The sequence below is a fragment of the Oryx dammah genome, unplaced genomic scaffold (genome assembly GCF_014754425.2).
Source record: "Oryx dammah isolate SB20612 unplaced genomic scaffold, SCBI_Odam_1.1 HiC_scaffold_28, whole genome shotgun sequence".
Lineage (NCBI taxonomy): Eukaryota > Metazoa > Chordata > Mammalia > Artiodactyla > Bovidae > Oryx > Oryx dammah.
The window spans coordinates 24,943,384-24,960,318 of record NW_024070212.1 but is presented as its reverse complement, the minus strand read 5'-3'; the positions used below and the strand labels follow the sequence as shown (position 1 = coordinate 24,960,318).

General features: G+C 41.6%; 1 protein-coding gene and 1 long non-coding RNA gene across 2 annotated transcripts in view; one reads left to right on the top strand and one right to left on the bottom strand.

Moving 5' to 3' along the window:
• The window catches only part of CD101 (CD101 molecule), a 36,917-nt gene that overhangs the window by 12,058 nt on the left and 7,924 nt on the right, over nt 1-16,935 (top strand). Inside the window, exons 4-8 of the mRNA XM_040230947.1 lie at nt 1,981-2,367; nt 6,632-7,015; nt 7,720-8,124; nt 11,398-11,808; nt 15,612-16,007. Coding sequence (XP_040086881.1) covers nt 1,981-2,367; nt 6,632-7,015; nt 7,720-8,124; nt 11,398-11,808; nt 15,612-16,007 — 1,983 coding nt within the window. The remainder of the gene's footprint in view (nt 1-1,980; nt 2,368-6,631; nt 7,016-7,719; nt 8,125-11,397; nt 11,809-15,611; nt 16,008-16,935) is intronic.
• On the bottom strand, nt 1,679-7,921 carry LOC120856016. Its single transcript, XR_005719365.1, has 2 exons — nt 7,835-7,921; nt 1,679-2,147 (listed from the first exon to the last, which is right to left on the bottom strand). It is a non-coding gene; the product is annotated as an uncharacterized LOC120856016 (long non-coding RNA).

Here is a 16,935-nt window from a genome sequence, read left to right as displayed (position 1 = left end):
AACAGATGTGACATGATATCTTGTGGCTTCAATTTGCATTTCCCTGGTGATTTAGTGATAAGCATCTTTCTTTCCATATTTTTAGCCATTTGTATGTCTTCTTTTGAGAATACCTAGTCAGATCTTTTTTCATTTTTATGTCAACTTATTTGGGATTTTTTGCTATTAACTTATATGAATTTCTTATACATTTTGAATAGGAACCTCTTTTTGAATATATGGTTTGCAAATATTTTCTCCCATTTTATAGATTGTCTCCTCACTCTGCTGATTGTTTCTTTTGTGTACAGAATCTTTTTGGTTTGATGCAATTCTACTTGTCTATTTTTGCTTTTATTGCCTGTGCTTGTGGGGTCATATCCAGAAAACCATGGCCCAAACTAATGTCAGGAAGGTTTTCCTTCTATTTTCTTTTCTTTTTTTCTTTGGCCATGCTGCATGACATGTGGGATCTTAGTTCCCTGACCAGGGGTCGAACCCATGCCACCTGCCGTAGAAGCATAGAGACTTAACCCCTGGACCACCAAGGAAGTCCCCCTTTTATTTTCTTCTAGTAGTTTCTCAATTTCAGGTCTTGGGTTTAAGTCTTCAATTCATTTTGAGTTTTTTTTTTTTTTAATATGCTGTGAGGTAGGGGTCCAACTTTATTCTTCTGTGTATGGATATCCAATTGGTTCAACACCATTTATTGAAGAGACTGTCTTTTCCCTGTTGTGTGTTCTTGGAACCCTTATTGAAGATTAATTGACAAAGATTCATGAATTTATTTCTGGGTTCTCTATCCTGTTTCATTGGTTTATGTGTCTTTATGCCAGTATCATAGTTTTGATTACTATAGCGTTGCAATGCATTTTGAAAACAGGTAATGTGAAACCTACTGCTCTTGCTCAGAATTCTTTGGCCAGTCAGGGTCTTTTGTCGTTCCATATGAATTTCAGAATTGTTTTTATCTATTTCAAAATGCCATTAGAATTTTGATAGGGATTGCAATGAATCTGTAGATTGCTTTGGGTGATATGAGCATTTTAATAATATTAACTTTTCTGACCCATGAACATGGGATATCTTTTCATTTATCTGTTTCATCTTCAGTTTCTTTCATCAGTGTTCTACAGTTTTCATTGTACATCTCTTTACCTCCTTGGTTAAATTTATCCTTAAGTATTTTCTTCTTTTTGATACTATTGTAAATGGGATTGTTTTCTGATTTTTTTTTGATAGTTTACTGTTAATATATAGAGATTCAGCTGATTTTTTCATGTGTTGATTTTGTATGCTGCAGCTTTACTGAAATTCTTTATTAGTTTTAACAGCTTCTTGGAGTTTGGTGGTTTTTTTTTTTTTTTTTCCTTTTTTTTTTTTTTTTTTTTGGTTCCTATATGTAAGAACATGTCATCTGCCAGCAGTAAGTCTTTCTTTTTTTTTTTCCAATGTAGATGCTTTTAATTTCTTTTTCTGTCTAATTGCTCTGGCTAGGACTTCCAATATCATGTTGAATAGAAGTGGTGAGAGTAATCATCCTTGTCTTATTCTTGATATTAGATGAAAAGCTTTCAGTTTTCCGCTGTTAAGTGTGCTGTTAGCTGTGGATTTGCCACATATCACATATGCTTTTAACTTAGGAAAATTCCATTGGATATTCTCACCCAAAAATGAGAGCAAGAAATCACAATTTATGTCAGTTCAACATAGTATAAAATATTTTATTTTAAAAGATACATTCCTATGTACTTTACACATCCATGCATTCATCTTGCTTAATAATATTGCATTCAGAAAATTACATGTGTTGTTCTTTCTAGATGATTTAAAAAATAGTCAAGGGCATTTTTTATTCTAGGCATTTCTTTGGCCTATCTCTGATCTCCTATATTAAATTCAATCCCTGTACTATCCTGATAGGAGATTGCATCTTTCTCTGGTATTAAAGGAATAGGTGCAGTGGCCTCTCTAAATATCTGCCTTGCTTTTGTTTCCTAGTGAGAGATTTTCAAGTCAACATTAGAGCTGAGAGCACGGTACGTGAAGGAAAATCCTTAGAACTGGTTTGCCTGGTCATGGGTGGTGGCCAGGACCCACACCTTCAGGCCACTTGGTTCTTCAATGATGTTGAAATGGCCCACATTGATGCTGGCGGAGTTCTGGATCTGAAGAAAGATTACCAAGAACGAGCAAGCCAAGGACAGCTCCAGGTTTCAAAGTTAAGCCCCAAGTCTTTCTCTCTCAAGATCTTCTCTGTGGGCCCAGAGGATGAAGGTGCATACAGATGTGTAGTGGCAGAGGTGACGAGAGCTCAGATTGGCTCCTGGAAGGTGCTTCAGAAAAAACAGTCACCAGACAGCTTTGTACACCTTTGGAAGCAAGCAGGTATGTGAAGTTGGGGCCAGACACGGTTGGGCTGCATTTCGATGTCCTCCTTTGTGAGTACTGGATACCTTCATGGACACAGGGGAGGTCTCCTGAAGTCACGTATCAATAAGGTCACTTTGAGGTGGAGTGGAGTAAAGGGAAGCACCCAAACTAGCTGAAAACCTGGGGGCTTCCCAGATGGTTTAGTGGGTAAAGAATCTGCAATGCAGGAAACCCAGGAGACTCAGGTTTAACCCCTGGGTTGGGAAGATCCCCTATAGGAGGAAATGGAAAGCCACTCTAGTATTCTTCTCTGAAAATCCCATGGACAGAGGAGCCTGGTGAGCTACAGTCCATGGGGTCACAAAGAGTTGGACACAACTAAAGTGGTTGAGCATGCACCCATATAGCTGAAGACCTGAGTCCTACTCCTGAGCCAAAAAATGGGCTATGACCATGAACACTCTATGTACTTCACTTCACTAATTCTCAGCTTCCTCAGCTGTAAGATAATCTAATTTCACTGTCGTTAAGTCCCTTTTTACCATCTTAGATTCTTGATTCTATTTGCTATTATTTCTGATTGGTGTGTTGGGTTTTCTTTCAGCTGAGAATACCTGCGTTCATGAAGCCCCCTGTCTCCTTGTGTGTGTGTGTTTTGAGTAGATTAAGAGAAAAGAGCTTATACTTGCCTCTTTCCTGAGAAATAAACACCCACATTACCCCTTCTACTTTTTCAGCATCTTTCAGGTGTCTTTCGTCAGTTCTCCGTGTTCTTAACCTGATACAGGGAATGATACTTAGTCTTAATTCTGCATCAACCCATGACTCAGAGTAAGAAAAGAAGTGAGAGTGGGCAGACTCTACTGCCTGCATGTTGCTGTGATGTGGCGAGACGCCTATCTGACCCAGATAGTCTGGGTCTGATTATCTGGAAGGCCATTCAGCTCCTGTTAAGTTTCTGAAGGCTGCGTGACCTTAAGCATGTTTGAATAATCAGTGCTTTTTGTGTGGAGAGAAAACTGATAAATCCACAAGCAATACTATGATTTTCTGGGCTGAGTATTAAATTCAAAGTCTAGAAAGATGAATTGCCCCAAAGCCAAAACCAAAAAAAAAAAAAAAAAAACCCAAACCTCCAATGAAGATGTCCTTGTTGTACTCGCTTATTGAAGGCATCTCCATAGACACAAACACTTCCATGCTCTTCTCCATCACCCCATTTGCTTGGAGTGAAGATGCACAGCTTTGGCCTAGATTGGCGAGCCAGGAAGTGTGTTGGTGTTAGTTTTTACACTAAACATTTGGTCTTTCTTGCTAGGATTCAGAAAAAACTATGTAGGCATGTTTACCTATTTACACAGAGCTAAATCTCAGCCTTGTGTATCTGTCTCCACTGGAGCAGAACTGTAAACCTTTCATAAACTCAGGACATAGGAATCTGTGCCGAAGGGACCAAAAGGTGTGCTTTGGGGCACACAGATCACAAGCTTATCAAGTAGGTGGTCTGCCCAAGCTAAAAATAATACTTTGTGCAGGCTGGAGTCCAACCTGTTTCTTTTTATGGAGAAACAGAAAAAGTTAGTAGCAGATTTATTAAAGATCCTATTGAACATTTGGTTTTGAAACTCAAACCGTTACTTCAAGTATGAGCAGTTTTATCATCCCGTGAATCTTTTAAACAGAAGAGGGTACTTCCCTACCACTATGCATGCCCACCTTACACATGCCTGGTGAATGTGTCACTTCTAATTTGGAGATAGCAATGACCGTGATAAAGTAAGGAAACCACAGTTTTCTTTGAAACTGCTCGAAACCTATCATAATGGTTATACTTGAAGTGTAAGATTGTGACTAATAATTTCCCCTCTAATTTTGAAACTTTAGTTATGAGTCTATTTTTAACTTCAAAAAAATAAGTGTAATAATGCCTCTAATACCCCAAATTTGGAAGCAAGTTTTATATATATAGATATATATGTTATGTTATATACATATATATGTAATAGGTAGATATATAGTAATCTATTTGTGGACATTACCCTTCTTTCTGTCTTGGTAACATTATGTTCATCCATAAATCTGTTAAAGACAGAACTCTTCCTCAGCAGAGAAGATCAATCTGCAAATTCATTTAGATCCTATTAAGATTTCAAATGCCAGTTCTCTTTTGTTTTCCTGGAAATTCCCTGGTGGTTCAATGATTAGGACTCCGTGCTCTCACTGCTGAGGGCCCAGTTTCAATCCCTGGTCAGGGAACTAAGATCCCACAAGTCTAGAAAATATAAATTTAAAAAAAAAAAATCGTTTTATTTTCCTTTTCTGACTTTGAACACCTCTGCTCTCACGAAGGGACTATCATTACACACTAATGCTAGTAGCTCACTTTTGCTGGGCACTTGTCCTTGCCAGCCAGGGTAAGCCTTTTGCACATGCCATTCACTTAGTCTTCTCACAGTGCAAAAGTGAGGTGCTATTATTACCCTCTTTCCTTTACAGGAAAGGAAATTGAGGCTCAGAGAGGTTCACTTTGTTGTCCAGGGTAATTCTATAATAACTCCACGGACCTTGGCCTTAAGCATGAGGCTGGGCTGCCTAGGATGCATGAGCTTGAGGGATCTTTGCATTGCCCACAAAGCACCCAGGACAAGGCCTCTCACAGGAAGTAACTGTTGAAAGGATGTCCACATTTCTGATCATCTTGAATTTTCCATCTGGGAGCCAGACTTACACTTACTGTTTTACACTGTAGTTCAGACATAGGAAGGATCTCCCTTCAGCCAACAATATATATGAATGAATATATGATTTGAAAAAGAGAAATGTATATATATGTGTGTGTGTATAGGTGTATATATATATATATATATTTTAAAAATACTTGAGGGAGAAGTATATCTGTATTTATAGTATATGTATATTTATATATACATACATTATCCCCCAAATAATTTTTAAAAGAAGAAATTTTTAATAAAAAAAAATTTTAGTTGCTTTACAGTTTTGTGCTAGTTTCTGCTATACAGAAAGCCTAATCAGCTATACCTATACATATACCCCCTCTTTGTCACCAGAGAGCATTGAGTAGAGTTCTCTGTGCCCCAACAGAGGTCCTTATCTATTTTATACATAGTAGCGTATATATGTCAATCCCAGTCTCCCAATTCACCCCACCCCTTGTTTCCCGTCTTGGTGTCCATATGCTTGTTCTCTACATCTGTGTGTTTATTTCTGCTTTGCAAAGAGGCTCATCTGTACTATTTTTCTAGATTCCACATATATGCATTAATACACAGTATTTGTTTTTCAACTTCTGACTTTCTTCATTCTGTATGACAGCTCTAGGTCCATCTAAGTCTCGGCAAGCGGCACAATTTCATTCCTTTTTATGGCTGAGTGATATTACGTTGTATATATGTGCCACATTTCCTTCACCCATTTCTCTGTTAATGGACATTTAGGTTGCTTCCATGTCTTGCCTATTGTAAATGGTGCTGCAGTGAGCACTGGGATGTGTGTATCTTTGGTAATTATGGTTTTCTCTGGGTATGTGTCCAGGAGTGGGATTTCGGAGTCATGCAATATTTCTATTTTCAGATTTTTAAGGAACCTCCATACTGTTCTCCACAGGGTCTGTATCAATTTCTATTTCTACCAACAGTGTTAGAGGATTCTCTTTTCTCCACACCCTCTTCAAGTAATTGTTTTTTATTTTTATTTATTTTTATTTTTTTCATTTTATTTTATTTTATTTTAAATTTATTTTTTATTTTACTTTCCAATTCTGTATTGGTTTTGCCATACTATTTTGAACAGAAATATAATTAACAGTACTTTTTCACTGTTCAGATACATACTAATTAAGGAAAGATAAGTAAGGAGAGGAAGGTCATTTTGAACTGTGAAAGTCTGAATTCTAGAAAACTAAACATTGAAATAAACACAGCTTCATTACTTTCACTCTCATACACCAACTCTAATTAATTTAACAAAATATTACCATGTGGTTTCCCAGCTAGATATTCCTAAGGATCAAATCACTAAAACTTAAGGCAAACTATAAATTGTTTACATGTAAATTAGTTCTTCTGGTGTTCTTTCTGCCATTTCTACTATTTAAGTGTTGATTAAATCTTTTATTCTGGGGGATGATACAAGAGTGAACAATTTGATTGGATTTGTCTCAAAGTAGTCAAGTCTTAATTAATGAGAGTTCACTGTTTTTTAGAAAACTTTTCATTTACTCGAAATATCTTTTTCTTCTAAAACCTGTAATCCACAGCAAGAAATGTGGTCGTGTCTACCAAGAACCGGCAGCAAGCAGTGTGGGAAGGAGAGGTGTTAACCCTTCTCTGCAAGGCAGATGGAGCTGAGAATCTCCTGACTGTGGCCTGGTGGCATGTCCCACAAAACCAAACACAGCCGGTGTTTGTGGCTGGCATGGAGCAGGATGGCACCGTGAAGCTAGGTGCTTCATATGGGGAACTCGATAACCTCAGAAATGCAAGGCTGGAGAAAATGGACTGGGCCACCTTCCAACTTGAGATCACCTCCACCACCATCACAGACAGTGGCATGTACGAGTGCAGAGTGTCTGAGAGGACCCGGAGCCAGGCCAGAGATCAGAGCTGGACTCAGATGGTGTCGATAACTGTAAAGCCCCTCGGTAAGTGTCAGGGAAAGCCTTTGCTGAACTTGCATATCATCTGTATCTTCCTTCTGTAGTGGGATGCCATGGAATTTGATTGCATGTCATCCTGAATCCTCTAGTTACAGTACGTATACCCCAGAATACAGAGCAGAGTCTCTGGTTACCAAGTCTGCCAACTGGTCTCTGAAGTTTACTCATCTTTATAAAGATGGTCTTTAGGGTGCAACTTATAAGTTGTTATTCAAGGCTAACAATAAAATCGTATCATTTGGAGTAGACTTAGAAAAGAGATATGCCAAGTGAAGCGGAGCCTCATACCTTCAGGCTTCTGACAGCTGCAGCCTGGGACTGCGGAATCTCCAGTAGCAAGTGTAAAACAGTGATAGTTCACCCAGCAGAGGGGTAAGGGAAGGAGGCTGGCCAGCAGGGTTGAGTGCCCCACCTCTCAGTAGCAGCTGTCTAAGCAGTGGACTGGAGAAACACTGCCTGTTTGTTGTCTCTGCTGAGAACACTCTTACAAGAGGTTCAACTTTAGAAAACTGAGGTCAGAATTCAGGACGGCCTGTACTGTGAATCAATTTCTACCCCCAAATATTTGATACTCCCAGTGTATGAACACATGGTTCAGTGTGAAGAGGTGATGACTAGGAAAACTTAGAAGCACTGTACCTTGATTTGATAAACATGTTATAAATCATGTTTTGTGTTTCTGCCCACAGAGTCAAGTTTACAAGTTAGTCTGATGAGCCGTCTACCACAAGTGAAATTAACCAGCACCTTTGACCTGTCCTGCATCGTGAGGGTTGGCTACTCTGACCTCAGGGTTCCACTCACCGTGACATGGCTGTTCCAGCCAGCCAGATCTCAAGCCTTTGATCTGCTTCTTCAAATCACCCACAATGGCACTATTGAATGGGGGAGCTGCCTACCCCAGTTCCAAAGGAAGACGAAGATTTCACAGTCTCCATTTCATTCTCGGCTCCTAATCCATGATACCACCGAGGAAGAGGCCGGACTTTATCAGTGTAAAGTAGAAGTTTATGACAGACATTCTCTGCACACAAACGGTCCTGTGAGGGCTTCTGCCACCTCTCAACCACTAAGGATCGCTGTCACTTTACCAGGTTAACACTACTTGAAATTAACTCCACTTCTTTTAAAAACATTCTTCCCATTTGGGGAAAGTTATGGAATTAAAGCATAAAATAATTTCTCCCCATGTTTGTACTATAAGTAAGTAAAATATATAAGTGATATCCAGGAAGCGAGGTAGGGATAAACTAGGAAATTGGTATTAACAGATTTAATGGACATGAACTTGGACAAACTCTGGGAGATGGTGAGGGACAGGGAAGCGGTCAGTGGGGTCACAAAGAGTCGGACACAACTTAGTGAATGAACAGCAACAACATTAACAGATGCTCACTAGTATATGTAAAGTGGGTAAACAACAAGGACCTGCTGTATACCGCAGGGAACTATATTCAACAGGTTAGAGTAACCTATAATGGAAAAGAATCTGAAAAAGAACATATAAATCACTTTGCTGTACTCCTGAAACACTGTAAATAAAAAAATTAACCAGAAAAAAGAACATACCTCCCACCCCCACACACATACACACACACACACACACATGCAAAGCAATCTAGGTTAACATTGAGCTAATCTGCATGAAATGGCCACGCTGGTTTTTAAAACAATAGAATACTTCCACACTAATAATAACTGTGGCCCCTTCCTCATATCCTGTAAGTCCCCACCACTCAGCAACTGGGCACCACATGGCACAGCAAGGGGCCACCAGAATCAGCTCCAGTGCTGGGGCATTCCTTCAGATTGGTCCCTGCCTGTGCCTGGCCGGTCATTAAATGTTTAGAATGTCTCTCCTAGTGGTATGGATAATGCAAATTCCATTCAATACACTTAGCCATTCATTTTGATATGTTAATGTATGAGAATTAGAGAATTTATGATTATAGTCAACATACAATTGGTAATAGAGCATAGAGATGAAAAGTAAGACACAACTTCACAAATTCTGCTGCGCCAGTATCTTCTTTCCTGATTTCCATCCTCTTAAGGTGGAGTGTTCAAGAGGCTTTGACATCACTTAGATCTTGGTCCCTGCCTGTGCCACCAACTGACAGATTAAGAATCTGTCCAAGCCTACTGACTCCATGGGTAAATTGCTGATGTGCAATTTAAAGATGGTGACATGTTCCTCATGCAGTGTCTGACAAACCAAGCAGATACTCAAACATGGTAACCATCATTCTCTCAGCTACTGAGCAATAGTTTTGGTTACAGTAGTCATCTCCTTGTTGGTTAACTCATGCCTTAATTTACTTGTCTTTTCTGATGTATTTCAAATTGTTGGTTCAATCCTTTCTTCTTAAAACTTCTTTTTCCATGGCCTTGTGACACAAGATTTTCTTGGTTTCCTTCCTAGCCCTCTCATGGCTCTTTCTCATTCTCTTTTGCAGAGTCCTCCTCTCGCACTGACTCAGCCCTTTGGGCTTCATTCTCAACTTTCTCTCTTCTCATTCTATACAGTCTCCCAAAGTAGGTTTATTCCTACCCAGGGATTTATGCTATGTATTGACAACTCCCAAATTCACTATCTTGAATGACTTCTCTTCTGATCTCCAGACTCATGTAATTGCCTTCAAGACATGTCTACACTCAACATGTCAGAACATAAATACACCATTATCATCCTGCCAAAGCTACTCCTCTGACATCATTCTCTATGTCCCCACCATCCATCAGTGATCCAAGCAAAAAACCTGAGTCATCCACTACTCCTTTACACCCAACTCATGTTCAAACTCACGTTACATAGCAGGCAAGGTCCTTTGTGATCTGGAACATTTATGTCTTCCCAGCACTATCTCTTTCCACTTTCCATCTTGAATTTGACCTCCAGCCACAGTGAACTACTTGCAGTTCCTCCAACACGCTATGCTCTCGCTCATTTTTAGTCTTTGTTCAAGTTGCTTCTTTTGCATGGAATTCCTTTACCTCTTCTCCATCAGCTTAATTCCTACTAACCCTTAAGACTTAGCTTAGAGATATCTCCCCCAGGAAGCCTCACTCCCATATTTGGGTTATACAGTCCTGCTATGTGCTCTGATAGTCACTTTGGCAGACTTCTGTCCTACTTGGGTGACACAATCTTATAATCTCTCAGCCTCTGTCCCAGTACTAGTCTCTCCCTCCAGGCAGAAACTGAGGGGAGGGATCCACAGAGCCTGGAATAGTCTGGCACATAAAATAATAAATGTTTGCATTAATAAATGTTTGTTGAAGGAGGAGTAAAGAGACCTACTGGCAGCATCAGTAAGCTGTCACAAAAGTATAATCTGTGATGTCAGCAAGAAGATAAGAATAAGATTTAGAAGCCAGGTTTTGCCATTCATCTTCTGACAAAGCAGAAAAGCTCTGGGGTTAAAGGATAGTTGACTCCCTATCCATACAATGTTCCCAGAGTTGAATGACTGCAAAGAGACATTCAGTTTTAATAGTGAACATACAGTTTCCTCTTGTTTACCCATATCTGCAGACAGGTACAACTAGACTTGGGCAAATTATGGGTCAAGGAGTATTCTGGATAGCAAACACCCAGACAAAGCATCCAAGGGCCACTTTCTCTCAATTTGATTTATGAGGTGCTCTAAAAGAGAAGATGTCTGTGCCTAAATATTGAAGAAGTTTCTTTTTTGAAATTTTATTTTATACTGGAATATAGTTGATTACCAGTGTTGTATTGGTTTCTGGTTACAGCAAAGTGATTCAGTTTTATATGTATATGTTCTTTTCCTGTACGATTTTTCACAGGATGTTGAATATAGTTCCTTGGGCTATACAGTAGGTCCTTTTTGGTTATCGAATAGTGAAGCATTTTCATGTGGGAGAGATTGGCTTTCTGGCTTGATACTTCCTCCCTGCCCTACCCTCCCCATTCCACTCTTAGGGCAGGGTAGAACTAGGGCCAGTGGGTGGAAATTATGAAAAAGTAAGATTCAGCTTGATATTGGAAGGAATTCTCTAGTGGCAGCATGTCCAAAGATGGAATGGGTGCTTTGTTAGTGTGTTGTTCAGTGGCTGCATGAGCAGTTGGTGGGGCTACTAAAGAGAGAATTCACACATCTGATAGATGTAGGAGCTATGGCCTTGTTTAGTTGCTAAGTCATGTCTGACTCTTTGCAACCCCGTGGACTGTAGCTCATCAGGCTCCTCTGTCCATGGGATTTTTCAGGCAAGAATACTGGAGTCGGTTGCCATTTCCTTCTCCAAGGAGCTATGGCCTTAGTTGACCTCTAATGTCCCTTCTACTTTCAAGTTCTATTTTCTAGCAAAGTAACAAAAGTAATTGTACTGTTCTTCTCATTTAGAGAGCAAACTGAAGGTGAATTCAAGCAGTCAAGTCCAAGAGATCTCCATCAACTCCAACACTGACGTAGAGTGTAGCATCCTGTCCCAATCCCCTGGAAACCTCCAGTTGGTTGTGACTTGGTACTTCTATCCCATTTCCACTGATACACCCTGGCTGAGGATCCTGGAAGTGGACCAAAACCACATAGTAAAATATGGGGGTGAATTTCAGACCACACGGAGAAAACAAAGATTCCACGCTGAGAAAGTTTCCCAGGACTTGTTTCAGCTACACATTCTGAATGTGGAAGACAGCGATCAGGGCAAATATCTCTGTGCTGTGGAGGAATGGCTCTGGTCTACAAATAGCACTTGGCACAAGCTTGGAGAACAGACATCAGGTCTCACAGAATTGAAACTCAGGCCCACAGGTAAACCTTGCAAGTATATTCTCTAGCATCTTTCTGTAAAATGACCCCCTTCTCTTGGGCAACAGTTCTGTGGGATGATAATATGCAGGTGAGAATATGGCCTAGAAGGAATAGTGGCCACCAGTACAGTGACTGCAGGACGGAATAGCCCACCAGAGGAGGTAGGAGTCATTTCTGGTGAGTCAGTCTGAGGTTTGGAGAAGTTTAGATGGGAACAAGATCTCTTTGAATGGTTGGCTTCTCAGCCTGGCAGCCTGGTCTGTGCAGCTACCCAGGGTATCGTATCTCCAGCTCTCTATAATAACAAGCTGTGTCATTCCAGTGGGGCTCCACTGTAATTTGGCAGAGAAAGAGTAATACAAAGCATATTTCTCCCACTGTGAACAGAAACTGTACAACTCTATAGGGATGTGTGGAGAGATTGCTTTTCAACATACGGCTGCCTCAACATAAGGCAAATAAGACTAGTTAACTGTTGGAATGGCTTACTGAGGGCATCTCCTCCCCTCAGGAGATCTTTAAAAATGAAATAGAAGTTCCATTCATTTGCATTGGTCCAAGAGTGCCGTGGTCTACATGTGGGCAGGGTTGATTAGATCTGTCAGCATTAGTTAGGTCACCTCCAATGCTGATGAAAATTAAATGAATGTCACATCTAAGGTTCGGGAACTGGCCGAGATCCAAAAGCACAATGCAAATAAGTTAATCTAGTTTGGCACTTAAAATTCTGTTTTCAACGTAACATCAAAAAATAAGATTATAATGAACATTGCTTTGTGTTAGGCAATTAGGGCTCCACAGATAAATAAGGCAGAGTCTTAAGGACTTCACACTCTGTTGGGAGCAGTAGGGGCAACATAGTAGCTGAGTGCGAGGGTCTCTTCCTTCTTTCTCCATGCCCTTCAGGCCCTTCTTCCTCTCCCTGCTCAGTGTGCGTGTTGCTCAGGGACACATGAACCCATTTTTATTCTTACTCTCTGCTCCCTTCAGAACCTCCTAAACACTGCCTGGGTTCCAGCTACCACCTTCAGTGAAACAAGCTCTAAGTGTTTTACGCTTAGCCTCCATCTCCTGAACTCCAGGCCTTTCCACTCAACTGCCTGTTGCACATTTCTGCTCGGCTGCCCCAGAGACCCTCACACTCCACTTGTTCCAAATCATCCTCATGTCCTGTATCATCATGATACTGTCTATCATCTGGGCCATCCCACAAGGCTTTTTGTTGTTGCTGCTCAGTCCCACAAGGCTTAGGCCCACTCAGTGCTCCATCTGTGTGGCTGGCATCCCTTTCTTCCAATTGTCCAGGCTGAATCTTGATAATGTGTGCCCACCCCTTTAAAAAGTGCACACCAAGGGACCTGCCTGGTGGTTCAGTGAATAAAACTTTGCCTTTCCAATGCAGGGGGTGTGGGTTCCACCCCTGGTCAGGTAACTAAGATCCCATATGCCTCCTGGCCGAAAAACCAAAACATAAAACAGAAGCAATATCATAATAAATTCAATAAAGACTTTAAAAATGGCCCACATCAAAAAAATCTTGAAAAAAAAATGAATTGCACACCATTTCTTAGCTCAAGCCAGTGCTTCCTGTTCAGAAATGAGGGACCAGTACTGTCCAATCTTTTAGTCTATCGAGAAATGCCTGAGCTCTTTTTTCAGTGGCATCACCCATTTTGAGACTGTCCATAATGAATTCAAATTCTTTTTAAAATACTGAAGATGTCAAATAAAACATAATTGTGGGCTAGGTGTGGCTGGCTGGGGTTAGCTAGCTGGTTACCCTGGTGTAGGAAGTAAGGTAAGGAGGAGGCCCCAGGGAAAGACACTGAGAAGGACTGGTCAGAGCTGTAGGAGGGGGTGGGGATGTTTTCTCTGAAATCAAAGGAGGAGAGGATTTTGGAAGAAAATTGGTTTTGGTGACAAAAACTGCAGAGAGAACAGAAAATCCTGGAAGGTCTCTTGAGTTGGGAAATTGCACCTTTACTGGGAGGGAACCTTGGCCAGAGCTTAGTGATCAGATTGGAAAGCTGATGGCAATAAGGCAGAGAGTAATTTGAGGTGAGGAAGCAGAGACAGTACCATGTAAACTAATATTTCACACGCTTCTCTACAAAGAGGAGAGAGTAAAGATGTAACTATAAAAGAATCTAGGAGCAGACACAGTTAATCTTTTAAAGATAGACCAATAAATATGTTTGTAGTAGAGATGAAAATTTAGCACATACTCATTGGAAAAGGGGGCTTCCTAGGTGGTGCTAGTGGTAAAGAACCCACCTGCCAATGCCAGAGACATATGAGATGCAGGTTTGATCCCTGGGTCAGGAAAATCCTCTGGAGAAGGAAATGGCAACCCACTCTAGTATTCTTGCCTGGAGAATTCATGAACAGAGAAGCCTGGCGGGTTACAGTCCATGAGGTCACCAAAGAGTCAGACATGACTAAAGTGACTTAGCAAGCACATTGGAAAAGACTCTGATGCTGGGAGAGATTGAAGGCAAAAAGAGAAGGGGGCAGCAGAGGATGATATGGTTAGATAGTATCACAGACTCAGTGGACATGAATTTGAGCAAACTCCAAGAGATAGTGGAGGACAGAGATGGACATGCTATAGTCTGCTGCTACTGCTAAGTCACCTCAATCATGTCTGACTCTGTGCGACCCCATAGACGGCAGCCCACCAGGCTCCCCCGTCCCTGGGATTCTCCGGGCAAGAACACTGGAGTGGGTTGCCATTTCCTTCTCCAATGCATGAAAGTGAAAAGTGAAAGTGAAGTCACTCAGTCGGGTCCGACCCTCAGCGACCCCATGGACTGCAGCCCACCAGGCTCCTCCACCCATGGGATTTTCCAGGCAAGAGCACTGGAGTGGGGTGCCATTGCCTTCTCTGATGCTATAGTCTATGGGGTCACAAAGAGTTGGATAAGACTTAGCGACTGAACAACAACAACATCATTTCTTTATTTTGTTTGTGACTCCTCTAGCCTCAAGTCCTCACCTGCTGGTTAACAGGGGAACATTTAAAAAAAGCAAATGTCAAAATCTGTTAAAAACAGAATCTAATCTAGTCATGTAAATAGTCTCGTTGAATGGTATTCTTTTTTAAAAAAAAAATTTATTTGGCTGTTGTATCTTAGTTGCCACACACAAGATCTTTTGGTGTGGCTTCAGTTAGAGCTCCTGGGCTTAGCTGCCCTGTGGTATGTGCGGTATTAGTCTTCCCACCAGAGATTGAACCTGTGTCCCCTGCACTGCAAGATGAATTCTCAACCACTGGACCACCAGGGAAGTCCCTTGGGTGATGTTCTAACACGTGAATGAAAATGTTCAGTCTCTCACCTAACCTCCTCTCTTCTTGTGTCCATACCTGAGGTTAATATCTAGGTATATGGGAAGAGGGTAATTTGCTAAAGAAAAAAGGGGGGTAGTGGTGGAATACAGGACTTGAGGAGAGGACTGGAAGTTTCAAATGACCTTTCTAAGTAGCAGAAGGGAGAGTTGACCTGGGAGAAGTATTGATAAAAGCAGCAGGGCAGAGCTTCCCGCAAACCTGGGTGGTTTTCAGTGACAGGGCCGGTGGACAAGAGGTGGGCTGAAGAATGAAAGTGGCTGGTTTGATTCACAGCAGAAGATGTTCTGGCAAATATGGAAGAAGGGCAGGGGTCAAGGCAAAGTGTTAAAGATGAAGGATCTGATATCTAAAGGTTATCAGACAGCATCACTTCAACGAAAAGTAGTTTTTTCAGAGGAGGTGTCCAATCTGAAGTCTGGCTTCCTCTCAAATTTACTGCCATTTTGTCTCCTAGAAAGTAAGGTGCGCATCTCCAAAGTGTCCCGGACAGAAAATGCCTCCGAGCACAGTGAGGTGACCATCTGCTGCAGCCTGGAGGGTGCCATCGGGCCTGCCTCCCTGTTCTCTGTGACGTGGTACCGGCAGAGAGAAGATTCTGGAAGTAGGATGTTGGTGCACCTGCAGCATGATGGCTTGCTGGAATATGGTGAAGAGGGGCTCAGGTGGCGCCTGCACTCTTACCGCTCATCCGCTACCGACTTTGTCCTGGCGCTACAGCGGGTGGAGATGAAGGATGCTGGAAAATACTGGTGCAAGGTGGCGGAGTGGCGGCTCGACGGCAACCCAAACAAGTGGGTCAGCCAAGCATCAGATGAGTCACAGCCTGTGGTGCTCAAAGTGCTGCGGTCAGGTAACCAGAGGTTCATCTGCCACGGCTCACAGTCAGGAGAATCTCTTTCTCTGCTCCTATGCCTTCCTGCTCTGCTATGTTTTGCTTCCTCTCAGGCTGAACACAATTTACAGAAAGAAAATGACTTCTCCATTTCTCTCAATAGTAACTCATTCAGACAGACAAGGTTACATGAGGTTTTGGCATGGAGGTATAAATGTCAAGGGCATCTGACCTCCTCCCCCACTTCCCCTCATAAACAAAAAAGCCATCAATATTGTATCCCTTTAAGTAACCAAATAATGTTTGAAGCAGACAGCTTTGTCTCTTAGCTGACACTCTGATCTCAGAATACTGACCGGTGGTGAGAGTGGGGTGAGGAGTAGAGACATGCTGACTTTGTCTGTAACCTTGTTCAACCAAAATCAGCTACATCTAAACGCTCCCTGATGCTCCCTGAGGCAAAAACCAACCAACCAAACAAAAAGTCTTTCTCAATAAATAAGTGCCAAGCTTCTTACTGATCTGCGCAACAAACTACCAGATCTTTGATCATGATAGTCAGTGGGGTGTGTCTCTCCTAATTGCACCTTGAAAGGCATCACAGGAGCAAGTGTGCCCCATAGAACTTGTTTACAGGCTCTAGCAAAAATGCAGGTACTTGAAGACCATTGGCCACAGTGATCTTCTCTGTGTGGATGGTCAGTCTCTTCTGCTGAGCACTCAGCTTCAGGAGGCATGCAGAATAAGAGGTTGTGAAGTAGAAGAGGGGTTCCTTCCAGCCAGTGCACTGCCAAGCATATAACAGGCATTCATTGAGCAAAAATTCCTCCAGCCAGACCACTAAATCTTCCCAGGTGATCAATGAGCGGGTAGATGTCATAGCCTGCTCATCCTTCAAGCAACTTCTTTCTGGTGGGGTTTAAGGAGAAGGTGAGAGCTGAGCTAT